Source organism: Actinia tenebrosa, unplaced genomic scaffold (genome assembly GCF_029948245.1).
Source record: "Actinia tenebrosa isolate PJP-AT-01 unplaced genomic scaffold, QUT_ActTen_1.0 PGA_scaffold8__29_contigs__length_14323225, whole genome shotgun sequence".
Classification (NCBI taxonomy): domain Eukaryota; kingdom Metazoa; phylum Cnidaria; class Anthozoa; order Actiniaria; family Actiniidae; genus Actinia; species Actinia tenebrosa.
In genome coordinates this window covers 13525647-13552573 of record NW_028292585.1, presented here as the reverse complement: position 1 = coordinate 13552573, position 26927 = coordinate 13525647, and the positions used below count along the sequence as shown (strand labels likewise).

The 26927-nt window shown below is 35.9% G+C and overlaps 2 protein-coding genes across 9 annotated transcripts in view; one reads left to right on the top strand and one right to left on the bottom strand.

Moving 5' to 3' along the window:
* The window catches only part of LOC116292374 (ribosome biogenesis protein NOP53), a 38535-nt gene that overhangs the window by 3119 nt on the left and 8489 nt on the right, over positions 1 to 26927 (bottom strand). The window contains exons 14-15 of one of the 3 annotated variants that reach the window (XR_004196658.2): positions 17168 to 17218; positions 15497 to 15686 (exon numbers count right to left, since the gene is read on the bottom strand). The gene's annotated coding sequence lies outside the window, so the exon portion shown is untranslated. Of the gene's footprint in view, positions 1 to 15496; positions 15687 to 17023; positions 17219 to 26927 lie in introns of those variants that run through there. The other 2 variants (XR_016121848.1, XM_089040870.1) reach the window with 2 other exon arrangements.
* On the top strand, positions 114 to 25510 carry LOC116292371 (voltage-gated potassium channel KCNC4). Of its 6 annotated transcripts, none has more exons than XM_031699675.2 (6): positions 115 to 231; positions 6628 to 6692; positions 14501 to 14832; positions 17859 to 18080; positions 21769 to 22296; positions 23235 to 25510. In XM_031699675.2, exons 3-6 carry the CDS (start codon positions 14512 to 14514, stop codon positions 24570 to 24572), a joined length of 2409 nt encoding a protein of 802 aa, XP_031555535.1. In that variant the 5' UTR covers positions 115 to 231; positions 6628 to 6692; positions 14501 to 14511; the 3' UTR covers positions 24573 to 25510. The 6 variants fall into 6 exon arrangements, with proteins under 6 accessions (XP_031555537.1, XP_031555535.1, XP_031555533.1 ...); XM_031699674.2 differs by lacking the exon at positions 115 to 231 and adding an exon at positions 6982 to 7067 and having other exon boundaries at positions 6601 to 6692; XM_031699677.2 differs by lacking the exon at positions 6628 to 6692 and having other exon boundaries at positions 114 to 231.

Here is a 26927-nt window from a genome sequence, read left to right as displayed (position 1 = left end):
TAGCTTGTTGACTCTGCCCCTAGAATAACTCTTGGGCATATTCAATACCTTGTTTATTTGCATGCATGTAGGAATAAATTAATTCAAGACACACAGCGCGACCACCTGATCATGATCAATATCACTGGAGTCAGAATTTGACGACTGCAAAATAGGATGCTCTAAATAGAATAGAAGACCTAACCACGAAACGTTCAACTTTTATCCCATGATATATATAGTAAGCCAAAGGTAAGCTAGAATATTTAGCAAATATAACCATGAATGAACTACTTTTTCTTATTGTGAAAATCAAGTTTAGAATTAAGAATTTACATTCGTGAAAAAAATCTCAATTTTCGCCAAAATAGAAAACACTTCACTTTCAAAAATTTGTCTTCGCGATAGAAGATCCCCTTAATTCTCGCCAAAATATAAACAATACAATTCTATTACTTATTTTATTTATTTTTAACTTAGAAGTAAGATTTATTTGACAAAGATAGGGTTTTTGAGAAGTATTCAGTTTGTAGATACACTGAATCCGGCAGAGAAATCCGTTCATTGAACAAGATGAGCTCTTAAACCAATTCACGCTTTTTGCGAAATTCTAGCTTCCCAAAAAGTTGTTTCTGTTTACAGCATTTTTAAAGAATGGTATTTAGGATAAAAAAGATAAGATTACAAAATAAAGCGATATCAAGTTTCAGCAGAGTTGTTGACAAGGACAAGATTAACCTATAAACCAATCCACACTTACGCGAAATTCTTCCCAAAAACTTGTTCCTAGATTCAGCATTCTTAGGCAAAACGTATCAAGATTGGGGTTTAAAATAGAAAAATCATAAAGAATAAAATAACAAAGTTCTAGAAGTCGTCGATAAGCCAGGAATTTAAGTTTGGCGATAAGCCGTTTGGGATGTGTATTAATCTGAAGATATAAGATTGGTTGTGATATTTTATATAAAGAGCTAGCTATCTGTATCATGGCCAAAATATCAACACTTACGCGTAAAAAACAGTCATTTATTCTTTATACAGCTTATATTCTTAAATATAAAAAAAGTATTTGAAAATTATTTCTTCACTAGGTTATTTTTATCATCGTCTGTCCAAAATCTCTAAAAATTCAAAACCTTAATCACAAGCGTAAAAAATATTAATTCAAAGTCGTTTTTTTTCCTTTTGCATTTTTCGTTTTGAGACGACTTTGAATATTAGAAGTTTTGCTCGAAACGAGCTCTGATTGGCTCTCAAAAAAAGCCTCTTGTCAATCATTAGAAGAATCCATTTAGCTGTTAGAAAGACAGGAGAAAGCACATTTTCGTTAAAGAGATAATCATCTATGATGTATGAATATTTTTCCTAAATTAAATCTCTTTTTTCGGAAATTGGACCAAGATTGTCAAAATATAACATTTTCATTTGTACATTGAGAGACATTCCCTTCTTATCCGTATTTTTTTCTTCTTCTTTTCTTAAGAAAAAATTAAAAATAAAAAAGTAACAACAACAAAACCTTTTGATGTTGAAAATTGGACAACTTTGAAAAAATTAATATTAAAAGTACTCATTTTTTCCTTATGAATAACATATTTACGTGCAAGAAACAAGACATTAGAGCAATTTTATCACCTGTCTCGGTTGTTCAGGGTAACTTTTAGAATTTCATAATTTGTTTTTTTCTCTTGGTTGTTTTCTGTGATGTTTTGTAGATAGTCGAAGTCTAATGGAGACAGCCTTTCAAATATCCTTTCCAAAACCTGTTTAAATTGTTTCAAATTGAAATATCATACGGATGAAAGCGAAAATGACATTAGAAAGTATTTAATGACAACTGTGCACCTGTTGTCGACTTCACCGTACCCCGGGGGGTGGGAGTCGGGAGATGGAGTGGAAAAGGAGGATTGAGACTAATGTTTCGATGGGAGGGAGGACTGGGGTTACAGACCATCCACTGAGACTAAAAGTGGAAGATTTACTATTTTCTATCCAAATTTTAAACTCTTGGCTATATTTGCAATTTGGGGACTTTAATGAGAACTGTTCATGTGTACATGGACTCGGGGAGTAACCCAAGTTTTCAGACCCTACCTCCCTCGGGAAAGCCGAAGAAAAGCAATCTCCGTTTGGGTCGGCAACGAAATTAACACACAATTTTACAAATACTGTTCACTTAGAATGTGATTATGCTTTTCTTTCTTCTGATATTCCTGTGAGAGGGTGCATAAACAATGTTGTAGTTGTGGTTCATTGCTGGTATAAGGATTAAAAAATGCGTATGAGCCAATACGTCTGATATTGGGTGATCCGCACAAGTACTTTGTCGCTAAATTAACAAGCCTCTTCTTGAAATTTCTCGAACTTCTAAGGTACGCCGCACTGAAACAGAATCTAAAATTCGGAAATGGCTGATTTTAAAAGGCCAATTTAGGCAGAGATTAGAGTTCATCGCATGGAATAATCTACATGGCTTCTCTTCCTTTTAGCATAAAAAAAAAACAACAACAAAACACACTCTTACCGACCAAAAAGTGGATTTGCGAGTATAAATAGCGAAATCTTTATTAGATCGTTCATTCCGCGAACCATGGTAACCTAGTAGTTTCCCGCCAAAAGGATATAAATAAAGATTCTAAAATTGATAGAAACGGCGCCGGCGTTATTATACCTAAGCCGATTTCAAGTATTTGTATTACAAATAGGACGATCATGAATCTAGTCTCTCCGCAGCCGTCATTAGTTTTTGTCCCAGATCCTCATTGGCTGAACTAAACAATTGGAAAGGAATGTAGTGCGACACAAGTGAAAACCTTCTGCGCATGCTCTGAATCAGTGTGCAAATTAGTCAAAACATCTGTAAATTTGCCTGGAATGCTGAAATACTCGCATGCGCAAACGTTTTTCTCTAGTGTCATGTAGTGCTCGAGTGAGCAGCCGAAACTGATGTCTGGGATGAACCAGGTGATCTCGTTTTGACAGCCCATCAAAAACCACACTGTAAATTTGAGAGGACCAATTTGGCCCCAGAGAGCCATTTTGGCTTTTTCTAAGTAGTGCTATTTTAGCCCAGACTAAAGCCAAAATAGAACAATACCGGTAGTGCCACAATAGCCCTACTTTAAGGAGGCCACTATAGGGTCAAAACCGCCCTATCCGATTTACTGTGCAGCCAGTCATCGCGCAGGAAGAAATCTGGTCAGGCGGCCCATCGAAATAAACCTGCCGATCAAAGTGAGAAACAATTACTCTGAATCTTCGCTTCCCTAGCTACGTTATGGACTAGCAATACATTTAACATTCTACCTATTCTTATAACGAATACCTATGGGTCAAATGGAGTGTTGTGGTTTCAATTCTTTTATGAAATTATCGTGGAATGATAGCTCTTTGTTCGCCGATAAACGACTGAAACTAGGACCGCCTGATCAACTACGACAATCCTTTGCGCGCGTTCCCCGAGATCACCTGGAATCGATTGGGCAATAAGTCGACTTCAATATGTTTACAAAATGTGTAAATATTACTTTTAAAATATTTTCCTTTTTGATCACATCGGAATGGTTGGTACATATTAACTTTTAATCAAATCCAACCTGTGGTCTATCCTCAATGCTGTGTTCTGATTGGATGAGCCTCTACTAGGCTACAAATTATATTCTACTAGTAACAAAAAGTGCCGACTTTGAAAACAAAAAAAGTAACTTTAACTTTAATTCCAAACTTGTTTGCATCTATATCTTTGACCGACTAGTTGGATTTGACTAAAACGATTAGTCTTTTCGCCCTCACGGCTAAATAAGTCAATAGCCCTATTCTGATTCTAGACGAGCAAGACTCTTTCGTCAAAATAAATATTTGTTATTTCCAATATCCCCGGCTCAGTCAAGAAGATATGATAGCACTAGACGAATTAAGATTTTAAGATGAGTTAATTAAGAACGAAAAGGAAGCAGAAAAATATGAACAATATGTTGTTTGAATGACTGAAACTACTGGGTGGAATAAAAAAGAAGTTGTGATGTAATTAAATTAGTTGTCACGTGACTCGTATGTTTAAATCCTTTTACTTAAAAAGAATCGAAAAAAAGAAAGAGAGAAGGCACGGAAGTCCGTAGCAGAAAAAGAGGATAAATTACCTGGTCGGAAAACGATTTAAAGTGAGGTGATTAAGCCTGGTGGGTGAGTGGACAAGAGCCAGATGGTGTAAGTGACGGAAGTTAGCAAAGCAGCCGTCTTCAATAAGCGAAAGATCTGAATTCCAACTTGTAAGCAAGGAGTAAAGCTAAAGCAAGCTACACACACGTTTCGAAAACACCGACTCAGTCCGGTGACAACGACTAGTGTCATCAACCATAGTTAATAAATGCTATGCATCAACCAAGCAAATTGTGATATTTAGTTCCGCCTTATTATTATTAAGGCATAAAAAATCGCACCGTTTATATTATATTACGCACTGTATTATCGCCAATTCAACAAATAGACATCAGTTTTTTATGTGTCTGTCCTTTTATTGACGATAAATTGCGTCATCACATTGTCAAAGTAGTATGCTGAGGACAGAGGACAGACACAAAAAATATTAATGTCAATTTGTTACAGCTTTTTAAATGTGGGCTTCATTGAAAAGCGTAAAGTTATATAAAAAGGTACCCTGACAGCTGTGCAGTCCATACATTTTCTAATGGTTGCCCCTCGGCACCATTAATTTCTTGATTCAAATAATAGAATTCAAGATGGCCGCTGTATCCGTAAGAAGGTCTATTTCTGCAGATAACAAGTTAGGTATTACTCGTCTGTCTCAAACTTTGGATGAAATTAATTCATCTAGAAAATCAAATCAAACATGAAATAAATATAAAGTTTAAAAAATTAAATGTATTTATAGGCAACGTCTTTTCAGCCCTAAAACTGAAAATTTTCAAGTTTTTTTATTATGAGTTAAACGTGGCTTTAGGAATGCAGGTGAACAGTTTGATTGACAAGGAACTAAAACCAAACTTTTTGTCTGGAAAAATATTAACGAGTGGGTGGCACCTTCAAAAGAAAACGAGTGTAAAGATCCATCTAGATAGATAGATATATTTTTATTAAGAAATAACGGCCCTTGCAGCTAAAAAGCTGAATTTCGCGTACTGTACAAAAGAAAAGAAAAAAAAGATTGCAAACTATTATACGAATATCTATAGAGCGTTTTCACGTGACATCACAGCGGCCATTATGGGGTACCAAAACAATACATTTTCTATCTTCCGGGAATTGAACTCTATTTTTATGCAAATACTGTGCAGAAAGTTTCTATTGTTTATGGCTGCCTTCTCATGTGAGTGAAAACGCTCTACAAATATATACATGTACGAAAAAGGATCATTTACTAGAGATTGTCACAAATAATCACTCTTGTCACTACAAGCAAAAAGCCGAAAAGAGGATAAAACGAAACGCTCAAGTAGTCTTAGGCTTGAAGTTTTTCACTGTGGAAGATAGAGTACGTGATAAAGTTCCAACTCGTGTTCAAAACAGCGGAAGAGATTGTCTCTCTAAAAGGTGTTCTAAAAGGCGCTTCCTTTTCTAGACCTGTTACCTCAGGGGCGGCGGAAGCGGGGGGGCCGGGGGGGCATTGGCCCCCCCACTAGATTTTTTGGGGGGGGCCTGGCCCCCCCAGAATATAATGCCTCACACACACAAAAAAAAAAAACGCATGAGATTTGGTTATGATTACCATTATTTATTATTTTGATATTACATAATTTTCTGTATCTAAAAAATATACGATATATCTAGCGACGACTTGCATCATTTTTGTGTCTCTCAGCACAATTGCAAGTGGTTTAATGCGCGCAAAATGTTACTGATTGAAATATCACACATACACGTTTGTAATCAAGCTAAACAGGGAGGGGGGGGGGGGGTCATTTCAAGGTACCGTGAAATATTGGAGTGCCCCCCTAAAATTTTTCAGCTTCCGCCGCCCCTGTACCTTGATTACATCAGACCTCAGGACGTAATCACGTGACTGTTACTAACTAACAAAGAGATTTTACTTAAAGAAAGAACTAGTTTTTACTGGATTACTAATGTCGTGAAGGAGCAACAACTATTTCAAAATGCTCCCAATTTCAAAATATTAAGCAATTTCATGTTTTAAAAGTTTAGCGGCAAGACAGACGCGTACTGAAAATGTTTGGTCGGTTGGGCTACCTGTGTTGGAAAAAAAACTTTCGTGACTAGCAAGTGCTCCAAAAAAATAAAAACTCTCAGAGCAGATACTCTTTAGGAATACACAGATATCGCAGTATAGCTTATTCGCAGGCTCTTTCACGTTTTGGCGAAATTTGCATTTTTGAAAAAGAATTCCAGCTTTCTGGAAAAACGTCGAAATTTATATAAAAAGATTATGAAATCACTGAACGCTTAATTGAAATAATTAAAAAAAAAAAACACCGACAAAACAAAACAAATTACGAAAAACAAGCACATTCACAGCGGATGTACTGTTCTGGTGATAGAGACACGAACCTAGACAAAGACAGAATAAGACATTGCGTCAGCGGAACTGTAAGGTGACGTCATCACATGTTTTTTTGACTCAGACCCCTTTCTTGATTTTTGTTTTTTGTTTTTTGTCATTTATAAATCCAAAAGGCAACTGTTCATCTATTAAACTCGTTTGGAAGGCATTTCAGATCACGGAGGAGTTGATTATCACTGTAAGTACTGCAGCTTTTTATTTTTTCAAAGTTTTTATCTCAAGAATATTTAGTTTAATCTTCGCGCAATATACTTATCACTTTCAAATGGTAAATCTCTACGCGAAAATTGTTTAATACGTTTCTGTACAATCTAAGTCTTGGTAGGTGCTCTATGTCTTTCTCTCTCCGCTATCGATTGCTCTCATTCGTTCGTCTCTGATATTTTCTCGTTTTTAATTAAATTACGTATAAGTTACGAATAAGATTCTTCGTTTTAGTTAAAGAGTGTTGAAATTGTACTACATAGGGAATAACACGTCAGTGGTCTGCAACGGAAGAAGATTACACCAAGACGAATTAATAACTTCCCAACCACATTTGCTCATTAAACAAGTATGTAAAGTTATTGAGAATCAAACTATGGAACTCTTGCTTAGCAGACAGCACACTAACTAACCAAGGCACACTTGTTCCTTAAAACAAGTGTGTGAGGTCACTGAGGATCAAACTATGGACCTCTTGCTTAGCAGACAGCACACTAACTAACAAAGCCACACTTGCTCCTTAAAACAAGTGTGTGAGGTTACTGAGGATCAAACTATGGACCTCTTGCTTAGCAGACAACACACTAACCAACCAAGGCACACTTGTTCCTTAAAACAAGTGTGTGAGGTTACTGAGGATCAAACTATGGACCTCTTGCTTAGCAGACAGCACACTAACCAACCAAGCCACACTTGCTCCTCATAACCAGTGTGTGAGGTTATTTTAAAGATAAGCAGCGCAAGCAAAAAAAGAACGGTTTAATCGTACACTAAAACTTTTCATTTCGCCGGCTTAGTTCCTTTCTTCTTTTTCATCTTTAATTTCTTTTACTTTTAAATATTAGTCGTTATCTATGACTTCTGGTCGTAAAACTATTACTAGGCACAATAAAAATTAACGATCAGTTTAAGCCCTGTGAAAAACCCGCCATTATCAATATATCTTACTATCATGCTGTAAAAAAAGATTGAGCCAAAGCGACTACAGTACGTTGTGTATATTATTGAAAGGCAACCGAATTCCTTAGTAATTCAGTCCAAACAAGCAATTTTGAGTTTACCCTAAAGCCTAATGCTATATTTTCTAGTGGGAAAAAGAACGCTATTGTCTTTCCCATCACGTGACAGTTTCCCGCCATTTCAAGTACCAAACGCGTGCTTTCATTAAAAAAAAGCCATGTTTTCTAAATAATTTAAGAGGCTTAAAGAATTACCTACGAATTTCATTTGTCTTATTACTTCCAAAGTATTTGGTTCTCAAGAGGTAAGATTTTTTGATGATGTAGTTGATGTTTTCATTTAATTTTTTTTTCACTAATAATTATAATTTGTTTATGCATTTTATATCCTGCCTGCCAGACATTCATTCAGTGAGATAACAAATTCTTGTCGGTGCATGAACTGAAAATCTCGTGACATTGAGGAAACAGTTGAACAGGAAGTGCAATCATATTGTGCACGAAAAACACTCTTAAGCAAAAAGTGTTGTTTACATACGACGGATGGAACACGTCACCTTAGGTAATGAAAAGCAATACCATCCACGCTAACTCAATTCCAAGTTATTTGTATTGAAACTAAACAAAGAAAAATAGAGCAACCGTCTGAGAGACAAGATTGTCAACTCATAATATCAAAAAAAAAAGCGAAGCAGAAAAGGTAAATAATGGATTTCTTAGGAACCGCATAGTTGACCGTCTGTTCTACTCAGGTGTATAACTTATATTAATCAAGAAGTGAATTATTGAAATGATTTACAACTACAATATTGTTTATGTTCTAAGTTTCTCTTGATCTCCTTTTTTATGATTTTTATCATAATTTTGAAAACGAAGCTTTATAATTCGTTTTTTAAACAAAATTCCGTATCTTTGATACTGAAAAATATCTTATCCTTTTGAAGTAACTTCAGGATACGATTCTCGTGTAAAATGTTTCACGTTTTATTATTTTTCGCTATTTTTCAATTTTTTAAGCAGAATTATTTGAAGAAAAAATATATTAATACATGAATATATTAATGTTGTTTTTGTTGAATATGTGATCTAAAACTCATAAAATCTCTGAATGTTGTGTCCATACAAGTATAGCACTGACGCACTATATCAGTAATACTACTTATAGGATTATAGTTAAGTTATATTACTAATTTAACACCTTTAAGCCGCAATATATACTAAAAATAATATAATATTACCAGGATTTAGCTAATATTTAGAAGCTGTTATTCAAAAACTTGTGCATTAGTGCGTTTCTTTTGGTCATTCGTTTTTTTCGTTTCGCAGTCTTTATTTTAAAAAAAATCATAACGAGGGATAAAATTACGCAGGAGCAATATAGTTCACTTTTCTTCCAGTTAATTGTTTCATACGATAAATAATGAAAAAAAAGTATTTTAGTTGTCTGATATTGCATCAAGTAATATTGCTGTACATTATTTCGTACTTTGCTAAAAATTTCTAAAACAGTTTTTTATATGTACAATAGATATATTGATAAAATATCTCGGAGATATAACACGCCCGCTGATCGACCGTCTACAGTATACCTTAGGACAGAGACTTGCTCGCGCAAAATCGTTCAAAAATATTTCATTATGAAAAGCAATATAAAACGACTGCTTGTGTGTCTGTACTATGATATAAACACTCTGGAAGCTGGAAGCTGTAGGGAAAAGCAAGGGAAAAGCAAGAGAAATACACAGCTACGTCTCGTGCTCCTAAGCTAGCATCTCTTAGCTGCCAGCGTGTTTATATCACATTACAGAGACATGCGGCCTTGTTTTTATATTCCTTACATATGTAGACACTATATAGACATATATATATAGATAAACATTATATATATATATATATATATACATATATTTATTTCAATAAAGTTAGGCACCTGAAAAGCCACAAAGCTGAGACCGGCTAGGATTATGGGTAGATACATTTTACATGTTTCAACCGCTTGATAACTGTTGATCAGTGGACTTATGAGATCTTCTACCAGTTACAAGTTAACCTCCTCTGAGCATCCTCAACTGCTGCAGTTTGTGTCAAAAGCTTTACTTGTTGAATATAAAACATTTCCCATGATTCTCAGCGATCACAGCTTTCTAGGTTTTTGGTGACTAACTTATTGAAATAAGTATATATGCACTACCCACATATATATATTATAGACACTAGAACAATCTCGTACCCAGATCCCACGTCCTCTTGGTCAGACCGAGAAACGAGAGGTTCTGGCTGTAACCGACTTTGAATAGATTACTTGCTCCATTATAGCGCCATTTACTACCACTTCCAGAATCCCTTGCCCACTTTCTTTTGTTACCAGTTGTCTTATTATTCTCTTGAAGAAATACATATTTCAATAAGAAAGAATATTCACGAAGCATTTTGGTAGTGCTAGTAAAATGACACCATCATACAAACGGCCTATCAGCTTCGGGTCCGTGAATCTCGGACCGAAAGTTTAAACTGCGCATGCCTAAGTGACAGGCTATCTTTTGGTTATTAGCGATTTAAATTACATTGAGCAACGATTATCATTTTCAGACCTTTTTTAGCTTCGAATATCTAGTTAAATTATATATGCTTTTCCTACTTAAAGTTTACTTATCCAATTTGCCCTCTCTGTAATTCACTGTGCTATTTTGTGAGTTTTTAACGCATTTTTTTAGGTTTAAACATTCCCACGACTGGAAGACAAGAGCAATCGGCCGCCAACTCGCCTCTCACTAATATGTGTAGCGCTTAAGACGTGTTTAATGATTATAGAGTGAATTTTCTATTACCTTGATGTCTGAATACATGTAATAAGTCATTAAGACATTTCTATAAGAGTAGACATTTCTATTTGAACTTCATGGTCGGCTTTCGAGTCTGTCTCAGTTGTTGAAGTCAAAATACATGGTTGACAAATAAGACGTAGACCCTCAATCATATTTTGATTGGAATGAATGTCTTTGTCCTTCCGGATTGACTTGAAATTTGGTTTAACACAGGTATCCCAATCTGATCACGATGGGTACGATGTTGCAAAAATACTTATTTTGTCTTCATTTTTCTCTTCTTCGTTTTCCTAATTTTGATTTGTCAATTTGTTTATTTGCTTGCTTGCTTGTTTGTCAATTTGTGTGTTTATTTTGTGTGTGTTTTCGCTTTTTCAATTAGATGTCTGGTGGCAATCCTTCGAGTATTCATTACCAAAATTAGGTATCGAACTTAATTAAAAATAAAAAACGAGACGAATGAAAAACGGAAAGAAGTATGATGTCACGGCGCTATATTGCTGAGTACGACAGCCAAGATGGCAGCCATATTTTTTGCTTTTCTTTCGCGTCACGAAAACACTCTCGAATCACAAGGAATTAGTTTTCCAAAAGAAAGGTGACGAATGTCTAGGAGAGAACAGAAAAGCATTGTCAAATGATGTGAACCAATTTCCCCGTTTCAAAAGACATTTCCAAGCAAATATACTTATTCAAAAGCATATATAATAATTAAAAACCAACTGTGGAGTCCAGAATTCGCAAGAAAAGATATTGGCCATCAATTTAGCGGATTGGGACACAGGAAATAATATTTCTTTTCAAAGTCACAAACAAAAACAATTGTCCCCGCGTTTAATTGTCTTACCAATTTACTACCCAAACAAACCTCGGAAATTATGTTTGTTTGTAAAAAAAAAAAAAAAAAAAAAAAAAAAATCCCGATATACTTAGTTCATACTTCGATTATTCAATTTCGTTCGTATATCAGAGAAGAACGTTCTGGAACTAATGTTATATCATTCTGTCGACGCTCAAAGTGAAAAAAAGGAAAAACTACCCGCCTGTTTCAAATGGCTAACTGTGAGTTCAATTTTTCTTGAATTCTAGAATATAATATGCTGGTTAGTGAAATTATATTCCCGTTCGTGGAACGAAAAAAAATGAGCGGTTTGAAACTGGTAGTTTTCTGCAAAAACTGCCATTCTAAATTTCACACACAAAAAAATTAATTCCATCTTGAAAGAAAATTTCTGAGGAAATAATAAATTGCGCATCTTTTTACTCTTTTACCGAGTAATTATCTCCTTTTGTGATGCCACCTGAACCCGCTAAGAATCCCACAAAAAATTCATGTCCTTTTTTCTTTTCAAGCTTAGAATTAAAAAATGTTCAGCTTGCGAGAAAAAATAAATTCAGGAAATTATAAATCGTTTTTCCTTGACAGAGCAATTATCTACTTTAGTGTTCTTTATTTAAATATGCAACGAATCAATTTAAAAAAAACGTATGGCCCAGAAAACGAGTCCTTTTTTTTAGGAGGAACCTCATTTATAATATAAAATTTTCCGAACTCAGATTTTAGAGTAGCTTTAATTAATGCACTATAACACTTATCAATGGATCTTTGGACTATTGAACTGAGAAAGCGCCAAGAACAACAACAATAAAAGAATATGTATCTATATATGTATTTAGTTAGAAAGATTATGATATTTTAATATAAAGAATTTAGGAATACAAAGAAATAAAAGGCAAAAACCAAAAGAAAAACTAGAAAAGTTATTATTTTTCTTTGTTCACGTCTTTACTATATAGCCTGTACTATAGTTTTGGAATAGTTTATTTGTTTCCAAATTAGACTGAAACGCTCTCGCTGATGAACTTAACCTGAACATGGACAAACTCAACTCATTTAAACGCGCCATGTTAAGTTACTACGTAACGTCACTGGACAGTTACAACTGTTACGACCCACGTTTTTTCAAAACAGTTTGTTTAAAATGCAATTCTTTCAGACGCCTCACTCTTGCTACCTCCCGCTGTTAGTTATTTGATTCAAATGTGTCACTATATCTACTTAAATTATCTTTGTACCAGTTTTTAAAACGATAGCAAACTATATCTCAAGACAACGTATATCTAACTAGTGGTGGCCAACTCGTAAGTTCCCAACTACTTTGGGCACCACACACGAACCTAAATCTTCCTATATCTCATTTCCATAAGTTTAAAACTTTCATTAGGTAATTCTTTATAAATTTATACTTGATTTTGTAACATAATTTCAAGTATTTTACAAACGTCTAGAATAAAATTTATCACATTTCGAAATATTACAGATCATTTGACACTTCATGTCATACCTTCTCCTGTTTCCTACTATTCTCGGGACATTCAATCTTTCATACTTTTCTCTTAAAATTTATCCTAATCTCGAATGTTTGTCATTTAATTTGTTTGCGCTATTACCTTATATTGAACACTTTTGAACTTGTGTAATTTGTATCTTATTTCTATTGAAGTTTTGACAGAGCTTCCGTTGTACTGTTTTCGCAATTGTTTGTTTTTTCAATAGTCTTGAAAATGAACACCATAATTATTGCACATCGTTAAAGGTGTTAATATATATTATTCTAAGTTGTACTTTTTAAAAATGAGGAACTATTTTCGGTATCTTCTGCGTAAGACCGTATGACGTAGTTTTTTGAAATTCTAAGAAGAATTCAAAATTAAAATTTCACAAACTTGATTAATATTCATTGGTTCTATTGATGTAGGTGTCATTCTGCCATTGTTACTTGACGTGCTCCAGTGGCAATAGCGCAGCGCAGCCGTGACATCATAAAAACGAAGACAAAGGCGAAATTCGGACAAAAAAACTTACAAGTTTACTTTCAGCAGATAATTTTCACAGCCGATTGCAGTTGATCTTAGTTTACATGGGTGATTATTATAACTTCAAGTAAAAATAATAAAATCGGTTCGTATAATCCTCGTAGCGGTTAAACAGAATGCAATGTTTGTCCGAATTTTTAAGCTATTTTTAGAATCAGCGCGCTGCGCTATTGGCAGCGCGGTTTCGTCAAACGTTGTCGTTGTGGTGTTGTTATTGCTGTCGTTGCTGCTGCTGCTGTTGTTGTTATTGTTGCTCCTGTTGATGTTAATGCCGGATCACTGTCGCGGTTATAGCTTGTGCTCGGAATAGCTGCTGCTGTTCTGGTTGCCGTTGTTTCTTCTCTTGGTTGATTGATGCTGTTGTTTTTCTGTGGTTTTGTTTGTTTACTGCTGCAATTGTACCACATTTCTTGTTGCAGAAGTGATCGATAAAGTATGGGCGCAGTTAATTTGTTTCTATGCTATACTATTTACTGTTGCTGTCAAATTATCCTTTTTTTTCTAGTTTATCTTATGCATATTTTATTTCATTCTCCCTTAATTTTCCATTAACTAGTTTATGAGTCCTTGAATAAATATTTAATGAATTCTGCCATTTATCGTGGCTAAGGCATGCTATTAAACGTCGCAAAGCCCTCCAACTGTCTCAGCATCAAAAACAAACTCCGGGATAAGTCATTAGCATATATAAGACGAAACACCCATAACTGAGAACAGGTGGTGTCGGTCCAATCCTTAAACCTAGTAAGACATCTTACTTTAGCGTGATTGGCCGTAACTAGGACACCAAAGGTTGACTCGCTAATTTCATCCGATTTCACCTCCACCGAGTATTTATACAAGAAACAACTTCAAACTAGATAACAAGGCCCTTTATCACACCTTATGAACAACTAGACGGAAGTTTTCGCATTTTGCAGGAACAAGGAAAAGTAAATAGCATAGTTCAGTTTGTATTGCGAAATTTTAGATGATTTAGGGATCTTTACTGCATAGGTTAGAAGCTGAGCTTGGAACTAGGAGATTAATGTTCATCTTAGGCAACGTGTGTTGCTAAAAGAAAAAAAGTTCTAGTCGTATTAAGTGTGACATTTTTTCTTTTTCTTTTGGTTTCATCTAAGGGACCAAAGAGATGCCGAATTCCCGGAACAAGAAGCATAAATCTTCGAGCAAGATTATTCTAAACGTTGGAGGAACTCGCCATGAAACTTATATCAGCACGCTAAGGAACATCCCAGACACAAGGCTTTATAATCTGTGCGAACATCATAAAGGAATAACCAAAGCAGCCGAGTTTGATTCATCCAACAACGAGTACTTTTTCGACAGACATCCTGGGGTTTTTGCTCACATTTTGAACTATTATAGAACTGGTAAACTTCACTGTCCTTACGATATCTGTGGACCGATGTTTGAAGAAGAACTTGAATTCTGGGGGATCGATGAGCAACAAGTAAGCTCCTTATTAATTGTTTATTTTTGCGATTAATTTGTGGATTTGTGGTGTTGTGTTGTGTGGTGTTGTGCAGTGCTGTGTGGTTTGTTGGTGAGTCAGAGAGTCAGTTGTTTTTTAACCATCGTTTCTCAGCAAAATAAATATGCTCCAAGAAGATTCGATCAAATATGCATAAACGTATTTCTTATAAATAGAAAATATACCGAGCTGAGTAATATCTGATTAACGAGGATATCGAAATTCCAAGGGCAATTTTATACGAAATTATGTTTAAGTGAAATTATGCTGTCTTTGAGCTGTCGAGTTAAATGAAGCTTAATTTTTAGATTTTTTTTTATTATAAAAAAGCAACACATTAAGATAAATAGATAATGAAAAATTCAGACAATTCTGAAATGTCAATTTCTACAAATATTAGAATTGTATTTAATATATATAAACGTCTTTCCCCTTCTTTCTTTCTGTCTCTGCACTGGGTTAAAAGGATAATAGTTTTCCAACAAAATCATCGGGTAGACACAGGTATTATAAATGAGCGTTTTAACCTATGCATTAGGAAGAAGAAATAGCTTATGCTATTAAGGAATTGTCTTATTGTATTTTAAGTTTCGAATGAATTAAATGGGAATTGAATAACAAGCCAAGGCATAAAGGACATCGGTAACGCTCAAGTATCTTTTATTTCATGTCAAAGTTTTGTTCTACAAGATTAGATGTATTAGGCTCGTTAGGATAGCCACATTTATATGCTATTTTCATTAACTAGAATTCAAATCATCAATAATTTATTAGCTAAGCAGATTGTAGGAACGTGCAGCGTGGTTTTCATCGTCGCAACAGGACTTTGAAACCTAAAAGGACAGGTGAAGAAAATTTTGGAATATTCATCAGACTTATTCTAAAGAAAAAATATTTTTTACAAAACCATTGGAGAAAGATAATGCCATTCTTTAATTGAAAACGAAGAATAAATGAAATTTGTTTTTTATCGTTGATTAAAAAAAGTTTCTTTGCGTTTGTAGAAGATCAGAACCGGTTTAAAATACAAGCGAAAGATAATCGAAAAGACTAGGCAAATAAACTGACTTTACGTTCAAAAGATAACTTTTTTTAAATTAGTGGACTGAAATTCCATGGTTTTCTGTTGGTTTTCACTTTCGAAGATAAACAAATACACACAAAAATGCACTTGAAAGTAAAAAGCCCCCTTTTATTTTTACTATTTCATCTTCTTCAGTGTCCTGGTCCAACACAAATGTTCTCATTGGTTTCTTTTGTCTTATTCTCATAATATAAACACTCCTTTCTACCAGCTCTTTTTCTTTTACTCCGACGAAGGACTAGCGTCAGAAACGTCAGTAATGTTTTTCATCTTTTCATAATTTACCATTTTATCATTAAATGAAAACTGTTACGTCTGAAAAATAACCTTAATGGCGGTTTCTATTAATTAATTTTTCTTTTTAGAATGAAGAATATTGATAACCGTGTTGAATTTAATATTTGTTGTAATATTTTGACCAAAAGTGCACTCTCCAAATTACAGAAGAGAAAACAACTCCATGGTAATTATAAGATTCACTCGCTAGTATGTTTACCAATTATATATATATATTTCAAATTATTCTGAAAAGTCTGAAAAGATGATTCTTTGAATAGAAGACTTTTATAAAAAACGATAAAACTAATACATCCTAATGAAAATATATTTATTTGGCGAATTTCATCTTTTTGGGGGTACCTGTACATGCCGGGATGTTTTTCCCACTTTTTGGGTTTTCTTTTGCCGCCATTTTTTTATCATTAGCAGCTGTGATGAACAACGTCTGCAATCTCTGGTATTCCTGACAACTTACTTGACAATTCACTGAGAGACGAATGCTAAATACTAGATTAACTCACTCGATGTGAGAGCATTAGTATACATTAAAACCTCAAAATATGTTGCTATCAGTTGACGAACAGCATGGAATAATACATTGTCTAGATTTTAATAACTTTTAGAAAACGTCAGTGAGAGGCAAAGAATTAAAGTTTTCGACAATTTTGACACAAGGAACCGATCAAGTGAACATCAATTGAAGCTCACTCCACATCGAATTAGAATACACACTTTCTGCTCACCGAACTAAGTGGTTAACAGGTGCAACAAATGTTCTCAAAACTCTAGGAACTTTGTGATTATTTTGGTAGAATGGCCAAGTATATTAATACCCTAATCGAGCCTTATCCTGCAACGCATTAGCAACCAGCTGATTTAGTTACTTGACTACCTTTATCGCAAAAAAACAAAAATGAATAGAAATAGAAGAAAGAATTGGGGTTATCTTACCTGTTATCAAGAAATTAAGGTGGGATTGAGAGTGGAAGCTGATCATATTTCCTGATAAAAAAACAGATGGAAGAAACTAGAAGAAACTTTTTTGCAAAGGTGTTTTCGGTGACTAGCAAAGCAAGGACGAAGGATAAAGGAAATGAAAGAAAGAATCGAGGAAAGAATTGCGATTGTATGAAAGACGAAGATGGAAAAAGGAAACAAAAAGCGAAAGAAAAACAAAAGAGAAAATTCAAACAGAAAAGGAATCAAAATTAAAGAAAGTAAGAAAAAAAAAGCACAGAGAAACTGAAAGAATGAATAAAAAAAAGAATGAAAGAATGAAAGAAGAAAGAAAGAGAGAGAGAGAGATAACAAAAAGATGAGAGAGAAAATAGAAGAGAAAACTAAGGATACAACTTCAACTCCGAAGGTATGAAATTTCACCAAAACAGACCACTTGGAAAGAAAAAAAAGGAAAGAAAAGGGATTAGATACCGACATCCTCATTCTATTATTAGTAAAACAACTGGAATTTATAGAAAATGGCATACCTTCTTATTTTATAAAATTTGTAATTTTTTGTTCGAAAATTTCAGTCTTTCAAAGTTCTTGAAATAATTCAAATTTGCAGTCTTGATTATTTCATGAACATGAAAATTAGAACCGATTTGAAATATCATTTTCCTGTTTTTTAATTGCTTTTTAGGTGGAGACTTGCTGTTGGGAAGTTTATAAACAACACAAAGAAAAACAAGAAAAACTGAAGTATTTCAAGCTTCCCGGCTTCGATGAAAAGCTCGAAAATAACGTCGCTATTGCGAAGGATTGTGAAGAACCCGATGAAGGGGGCTTTGTCTCATGGTGGTCAAGACTACAGCCAAAAGTTTGGAGAATTCTAGAAGAACCACACTCCTCACAAACCGCCAAGGTAGATTTATATTTATAGATTCATCCATTAAGATTCTGTGCGTTTAACAGGATGGAGGAAATTCATACTGTCTTCCAGTGCGTCATGTAGTTTTTTCAAACTGTAGGTGATACCGGTGTTCGGACAGTGATTGACCAATTTGATTCATCAGTCTTGACCAATTTGGAGGCGGAGTGCTTTCCATTCAGCACTAAAGGTTGCCATCAAGCTAATTCGCGCAGTGGGACTCTAAAATAGGACTTTCTCGAAGATAAACATATGCACCTCGAATAAGGAGACCTAAGGACATCGTTATTCTAATTTGCAGTAAGTTGGGGTTAATGGGGAATTGTTTAGGATGTAGGGTGATGATTCCTTAAGTGGTCGAATATAAACTCCGTGCCTTGATAACTAAATGCCCGAATCTGAAAAACTTCAAATGATCGAAACAGCCTCTGGGCTGATCCAAGTCAGGGTATGGCTGACTCACAGATTGAACCCTGAAACAACCTCTGGGCTGATCTAAGTCAGGGCATGGCTAACTCATAGATCGAACCCTGAAACAACCTCTCAGCTGATCTAAGTCAGGGCATGGCTAACTCACAGATCGGACCCTGAAACAACCTCAGAAGCTGATCTAAGTCAGGACACGGTTACCTCACAGATTGAACCCTGAAACAACCTCAGGGCTGATCAAATTCAGGGCATGGCTGATTGACATATCGGACCCTGAAACAACCTCAGAGCTGATCTAAGTCAGGACACGGCTAATTCAGATGCGGATCGGACCCTAAAACAACCAGCCAACAATCCACCTATGGTCCCGGAGTACAGCTTTAACCAGTTTGAATTACTTAGGGTTGATTTTTAGGGTAGGGCCAGAAAACCCTCGGAGTCAGAAAACGAAATAATCTCCATGAATGATAAAAACGTATAGTAATGTTATGGACAACAGGTTTTCGTTGAACAGTAGTAACCTAAACATCCACATACAAGAAAACTACGGGCTAACATGTTTATGAAAACAGCTATACATTTAGGGATATAACTTAATATCAAATCCTATTATGATTACACTTTAATTAAAGTTCGGCAAAATTTGTTCAAAAACTTCAAAGAAGTCCGAAGTGTAGTAATTCATCTGCACTCTATTTTTTTCGAAGACTCAAGCAGGGCACTTCCTAAGTTATCAAGAAAATATATCTGGCAGGAAGATACTGTTGATAAATAATAATATAGATTTTGAAGCCCCTGAGGTAGACACATCATTTTGGTCAACTGTTGTACTTCCGCTCTCTCTGAATCTAAAAAAGTTAACACATCTATTACTCCATTAACATGAAGATGACACCGTCTAGGAGAGGCGTCTGTCGAGTTCCCAGCTTAATAAGTCGATGTAATAAATTTACTCGAGGTCCAAATGGATCACAATTGACAATTCATGTTCTTGTGTTTAGGGCGTGTTTTTCCATTTCAGATCACGTGTTATTCCCTAGAGAATAAATTCTTAGAGTCCATAAAAGAAAGATATAATGTTGAAGAAATATTTTCCTACACTTCGATCTCTTTGTAAGCCAGTAAAATTTGAAGAAATGTTAAACGTAAAAGTTCACAAAACATAAACGTTTTCTGAGCGTAGCTTCTTTAACAGACATGAAGTTTTTTGAAATATATTTTTTTAATATGTCTGTTTAAAAGAACCAACGCGGGTGTTAAACAGAGCAGCTTGATCATAACCTGTCCACTCAACAAATCAAGCAGCAGTCACGATAATGGAACACAGATAGGCTATCAGCAAACAAGTAACCATTTAGGGCTTTTAAGGCGGAAATGACAAATCAACAAGTTAAGGTTTTTCTCAGAGGAGGATCAAGCGTTATCTCATAAGGCATTGCGAGTGAGATATAGATTCCATTTAAACAGCTAAAATTACTATTTTCGAAATCGAAAAATCAATTGTGCTGAAGTAGAGAGTATGATAAATCTTTTGGCGTTATCTATTTTGTAAATTCCTCAAGAAATCTAAAAATGCTTAACAAAAAACTAGAGTGCTTTCAGGTTCAGTGCATATCCTACAACTAGCTACTTTTAATTGCCACATTAGTCGAATATGTCTTCATTAAATTATGCTAGAGAACAACACCTTAGTATTGATATTATAAAAAGCAGAAGTACAATAACTAAAATATGCATATAAAATAGTGAATATCATCCAAAATGGCTGCCAATTTTATTCCCTGAGATGATTACAAACCACCTACAGTCAACACCATCCAACATGGCTGCCACTTTTATTCCCTTAGGAATGATTACAAACCATCTGTAGTGAACATCATCTAACATGGCTGCCACTTTTATTCACCTAGGAATTCTTACGAACCACATAAAGTGAACAGCATCCAACATGGCTGCCACTTTTATTCAACAATAATAATCAAGGTTGCCTCAAGCTGTAGCACCTAATATTAATTCGACTTTCCAATTAGATGTGCCACTTTTATTCATCCAAAAAGGTTGCCTCTAGCTGCTGTAGCACCTTATATTGACCAGACTGTCCAATTAATTGTTCCGGACAACTTATAGCGTCATAAAATGACCATGAATTTGAGTTGAGCGTCGTGTGCATAGAATATTAAATGTAGTGGTAGTGTGTGTGTGAGTGAAAAGTGTCCCCAATTAGTGCGAAAGCGCTAGAACGACTAGACACTTAAATAAAAGTGATTTATTTATTTTTTTATCCGACAACAATAATGGTTTCTCATTTTCCTTCTTTTATTTTCGAACAGTCTTATAATGAAATGCGAAAACAAAATTAATTTCCGGATGCAATTATTTCTTACCTTTTGTCCCATATTTTACACCCCAACACAGAACATATAAATCTATTGATCCTTCTAATTGGCTTTTCTTGTTTAATGCAAACACTTCTCCGTACAACAATCAAGACCTTAAATATAACGACACTGCAATAAATTATAATTACCTAAATTTTTGCTTGAGGTGTCGGCAGAAGCCCATTTCTCGTGTCAAGTTGATTGATTTTGGAAGATTACTTTCTAGCCTTCGGGTTAGTCGCAGACAACTTCCAATTGCCCTGTTTCCCCCCCAAGTTTTTTAATGAATTTCTCACCTTTTATAAACTTTTTTGGCTGTACTTAGTTTTAATCAGCACCTAATTCGCTAATAATGGACATGATTATTGGCCCTATGATAAAGTAGTGTCAACATTGTATTTCTGCAAAGAATTAGACATGAGCTAATTTTAAGCCAGTCAAAATAATTCCAGACGTTTATGTAAAAAACTAGCTAAAGATCCATTTTTTTTTTTAATTGAAGGATCCAATTTTTGTTCCATATAAGCTGCCGCGTTCACTTGCCTTTAGTGTGGACTATTTGTCATTACCCTAAATTGTATTTGGGTGGCACAATTTCCTTCGGCATCGCATCGAACCAAATAACTGATAACCTCATAACGGACAATTTATTTTTTGCTTAGCCTCGAACACTTAAATACGTGACTGCACCCTTTTTTTAAATTTTTCATCATCTTCGTCGGAAGAGAGCAAAAAGATATACGATGTGAAAGGCTTACAAGAGTAAAATATGAATAAACATAGAGGTGGCCGTCAATGCACACAAAAAAAGTCAACATGAATATTTACTATGAACTAGTTTTAAAAAGCAAACGTATTTCTTTAATTTTTTCTAGGTTGCTGGAATCATATCATTCGTCCTGTTTGCTCTCTACATCATCAAATTCTCCCTCTCGACGCTCAAGAGATTTGAAGACACCGAATCACCTTCATACTTGGCACTTTACATCATCCACGTCATTTGCCTGGCTTGGTTCACGGTCGATCTTCTTCTCCGTATCATCTTCACGCCAGACAAACTGTCTTTCTTCACCAGCATCTGTACTTGCATTGATATTATCTCGCTAGTTCCTCTCTACGTTTCCATGTTCGCTGTAAAAGAAGAATGGCTTTTGCGATTGGAAATGCTGGTCATGATGAAGGTGGTGAGGATCTTCCAGCTGTTTAAGCTGTCTTACGTCATGCAGGTGTTGGTGAACACGCTGAAAGCAAGTTTGCGTGAGTTGTGCGTGTTGCTTGTCATCATGGCCTTCCAGACAGCTGTGTTCTCAAGCATTTTATACTTCATAGAAAAAAACGAAAAAAGAACGGAATTTGGCAGCGTCCCAGAAACGATGTGGTGGGCGATCATCACCATGACAACGGTGCGTAAGTAAACAGAACCCGAAAAAATTTCGGCTTGGGTGGTTGGTGTCTTTTACTTTTTTGTTTGGTCGGTATTGTATAACCAGGAATTCGAGGGTGGTTCCAGGAAGTTTTGGAGGGTGTTCTAGTTCTTTGCCGTTTGATGTCAAAAGAGCAATACAAATATGGAACCATGGGGTTGGGATTATGACACTTTGGAATTTCACGCACCTTCACTGGAACACATGAGTATTTTGCATAAATCGAGGCTAACCCTGAGCAACAGAGAACTCAAAATTGAAGTCAATCTCGTACCCAGAGCCCTTATTTCTTACTGCGCATGCTCGATGAAATAATTGGGCTCTGGAAAACTCCAATATTTCCTGTGCTGTGATTGGTTCTCGAGAACAAAGGAAGATACCGGAACTAAATATTACAGTACTAGGGAGAATAAACAAGATGGCGTCTCGAATTAAGTACACCAAAAAAGCCTGTAGGGCCGGATTTTTCACAGTTTTGCCGGTTTTGTAATGGAAATTGTATTGATGTCCATCCAATAGATATTTTCGGAGTTAATTTAACTGAAAACCATCTTCAAAACATAATTTTCCAAGCGCAAATTCACATGCTCGTTGAACATCGTCCGCTATTTTGAATTTACCTAGTCTGTCATAATACGCATGTGCGAGAAACCCAGAATCTGGGTCTTCCGGTTTGGAGTTTTCCAGAGCCCAATTATTTCGTCGAGCATGCGCAGTAAGAAATAAGGGCTCTGGGTACGAGATTGAATTGGAGTATTCTGAATATCTTTAAATAAATAGCAGTTTCCAGCTTAAAAGTAGCATGGCAGCCGTATTAAATGACAGTCATCCAACATGGTGGCAACGGCATTACGTGTGTCCCAAAAATATCCTCCTTGTCTGGACGAATTCGTTTTATCGATTACCATTTTTCACAGGTAGGCTACGGTGACGTATCTCCACAGACATGGATGGGAAAGATCGTGGGAAGCGCATGCGCAATCTTTGGAGTCCTTGTCATTGCACTTCCGGTATCGGTTGTTGCCAGTAACTTTTCGATCTTCTATACGTACGCTAAAGCGCGGCTCAATGTTCCACGGAAGACCCGCAGGGTGGCCTTGTCGCATGCCATAACGTCCATGCAGATCCCGCGTGGCGCCGCCAACACCAGCATCAACAATGCTTCCTTTTCCAGCGAAAGACGATACACACAAAGAACTCTTAATGCCTCAGAGATGTCCTTCAATTTTAACTCGAATCATGGCAGCTTAGCTAACTCTGACAGGTCCCACTCCAATTCCCTTCAATCGTTGTCTATGCGAGAACCACAGTGTGGCCCTCAAGCAACTAAATCACTGAACTCGCTACCGTATGATTTGAGTTACGGATCGAATTTTCAGGCTTCGGACAATGACGACAAAAGTCAGTTTCTGGGAGCCCCGGGGTTTAGAAAAGCAACTTCTGAGCAGTTTCTATCCACAACATCAAGCGATAGGGCGCATTCTCAGAACCCATTTTTGGATTTAACCCACAATCAAAAAGACAGTGGTAACGACAACATGAGAAGAACGAACATCATATTCAGTCAAATATCACTGAATATATGTCCAACTTATCCTCTATATCACAGACGAGGGGCGGTAACTCCTGCGTCTATGAGTATAAAAAGTAACTCTTCGAACTCAAGTTACGGCAACGTATTCAAAGGAACTCATCTAGGCGTCGGTCGACCCATCATTTTTCTTTCAGGAAACAGCCTGAGTGTACAAAATCTTCGGTCTGTTCAGAATTTGATTCCTGACAAAGCATGCTCTTGTGCATCGATTAGCTCACATACGCACGTGCACAGCGCTGACGATACCACTGCAATCACTCCATTGTTATGCAACGTGGAACCGTGCATCGTAAGTACCCAATCGTTGAACAATAACAGCACCCCTAAGCTTGTAAAATCTGATGGAAATATTTACTCCAATGGACCAATCATCGCGATCTCTTCTCCTTCGGATGAGAATATTAATAAACTTGGAATTACTAAAGTTGACCAATATAGTCAGACTGATTTAACTTGCGAACCTCCTTGTCTTAATGATGTGACTTGTGACCCCCAACTGAAGTCTTGCATATCGGATGGGCCGAGCAACCAAAATAACAACCATGTAACTTCAAACAAACAATTACATCTTGTACCAAATCCTCTTCACGACTTTACCTTTCCGAGGAGGTCAAAAACGGTGGACGAGGTACGGCATTTGAGACGCTCCACGACGTTATAACAAAAAGAAAACTGCAGGTGGTAGACGAGGGACAAAGGTGTTTTAGACACCTAGCTGTTCCGGAGATTCGAAAAGATCAACAGCAGATCATCAACAGAAGCAACAATTCTTGGGGTGCAACCTCATGACTCAAAATCCCTTGAGATATAAAAATAATATATATGAAACAGCCGCCCTGTTTGGTTGATCTAACAAAGGAAGGTAATGAGAAATGCTTTGCTATCGTCAACCACCATGGCGGTTATGAAGTATCATATTCACCCCAAGAATAGTGTTCTTCCAAGCTGTTCAGATCTGACGCAATCAACAACTTATCATGAAAAGATCTACACGTGCGGACGAACGACAAAAGTCTAGTCCTAGCTGTAAAGCTTGGAAAAGATAAACAGCCTTATAGAAAAGTAAACTGCGCGTCAACGGAGGAAGCAGCAATAGCCAGTGAATTCTAGTTGACTCCTAGTTGCCGTGATTTGAGATGCTCAACGCCCTTCCAAGAAGAAGGAAAATGAACAGGTCTTTAGACTCGTATATACTTCTTCAGACTGCCTCAATCAGCAATTTGCAAAACCTTTCTCGAAAGCAAAAGAAGCAGTGATTGAAAAATCAGCCACATGTCGTGCCTTGATATGATTAGCTCAGAGGTTCAATCTGCAAGTTGGACATGCCTTGACTTTGGTCAGCCCAGAGGTGGTTTCAGGATTCGAATTGTGAGTTAGACGCGGGCTCTGACTTAGATCAGCTCAGATAAGAACTTAGGTAAAATCAAAAGTTCTTAGATAAAATCGCTTGTTTAAAGATGTTTCATCGTCGTTGGTCAAAATAGAAATCAAAAAACTTTGCTTCGTTCAAAACGACTTGTATTGCATTATGGATGTATATATGTCATTTTAGTAACGTCAATTTAGTAACAAAGCAATAAAATAAAATTTAAAAATTTATCATCCTGTCCGATATATATTCACGTATTTTCTCATTTCATTCACAAGTAATGCACATGGAATGCACACGAAATCCACACGGAATAAACCTCTTAAGCTCCATTTTCTGCTCATCGCTCATCGAACTATTAAGATTTTTTTATTTTAAAAAAGAAATAAAAAACATGGGAAACGCATTTGCCCGCGAACGTCCTTAGTTTAGGGATCAAAAACTTTCACTGAGGTTCCTCTATTTGGCTTTCTTTGATTGATTGACAGTATGAGCCCTAAGAAACACCCCTTTTCTACATAGGAGGGACAGATATTTCAAGATGTTGTTGCTTAATTAAAGAACAACAACATGATCACAAACAACATATTATAAAGGTTATCTAAGATTTATGCTTCTTGTCGCCTTTACAAAGGACATCAAAGTATCGCTTGTCCTATCGCAAATTAATTTCTCGCAATTCTTGTGTGATTCCTTCCACATACTCGACAAACCGTGCCCTTTCAATTGATGACCGAGCTTTGTCATTTGATGGCGTATAAAGTTTCTTAGTAAAATCTCGTTCTTGCTTGCGTTTTCTCAATCTTTCTCTCGCGCGTTCTGCCATTTTGCTATGGATCTCTCTCATTCTTGTCGCCTGCACTCGGCTTTCAAATGAAGATTTAGCCATAAATTCTTGTTTCTTTGTTTTGCTTCCTTTTCCTGTCGCCTACTTCTGATACACTGTGTGCTTTCTTGGCAGTACGGCTATATTTTCAGATAAAGTTTTGGTACACTTTTTATCTTCATCACTTTGGTCATCAATATCTTCTTTCAAAAACGAATTTTCCTCAAAGTTGACACAACTTTGCAAATCCGCAGATTCACTTTCCCCCTCGCGAGTAAGATTTGTACCAACTATTTTATCTATTTTCGCGGAACAGTTCATTTCCTCTTCAAAGGTTTTACCAAGCAACTCAGTATAATCTGTGGAAACAGTCTCGACAACAGTCGATCTGTTTCTGAACTCTTACTGCCTTCCGTAATCACTCGTTCTTACCGTTCTTACCTCAAGAAAAAAACAACGAAAATTAAAGTTTGAAGGGTTTTTTCGATTGTTTTCAAAGCAATTTTCTAGCAAACGATGTTTCTTTTGTTTTGTTCGTCTCAATGTTTTCGGATAATTCAGCTTGCTTCACACTCCAATACCTTATATATTCTATTTTACATTCTATTCTATTTTTTTTCCTTGCTAGGGAAAAGACTTCAATCTAAAATTTGCCTCAATCACACTTGAAACTCCATTAACAATACGCAAAGCTGATGCCCTAATTTTTTTCAACCACAATATATTTAACTTAATTATAAAATTCCTTTTCAATAGACTTCCCATGAGGAACACTCGCCAACTCGTGCTGGTGTTTTGTCTAAAATCGAAATATATTTCCT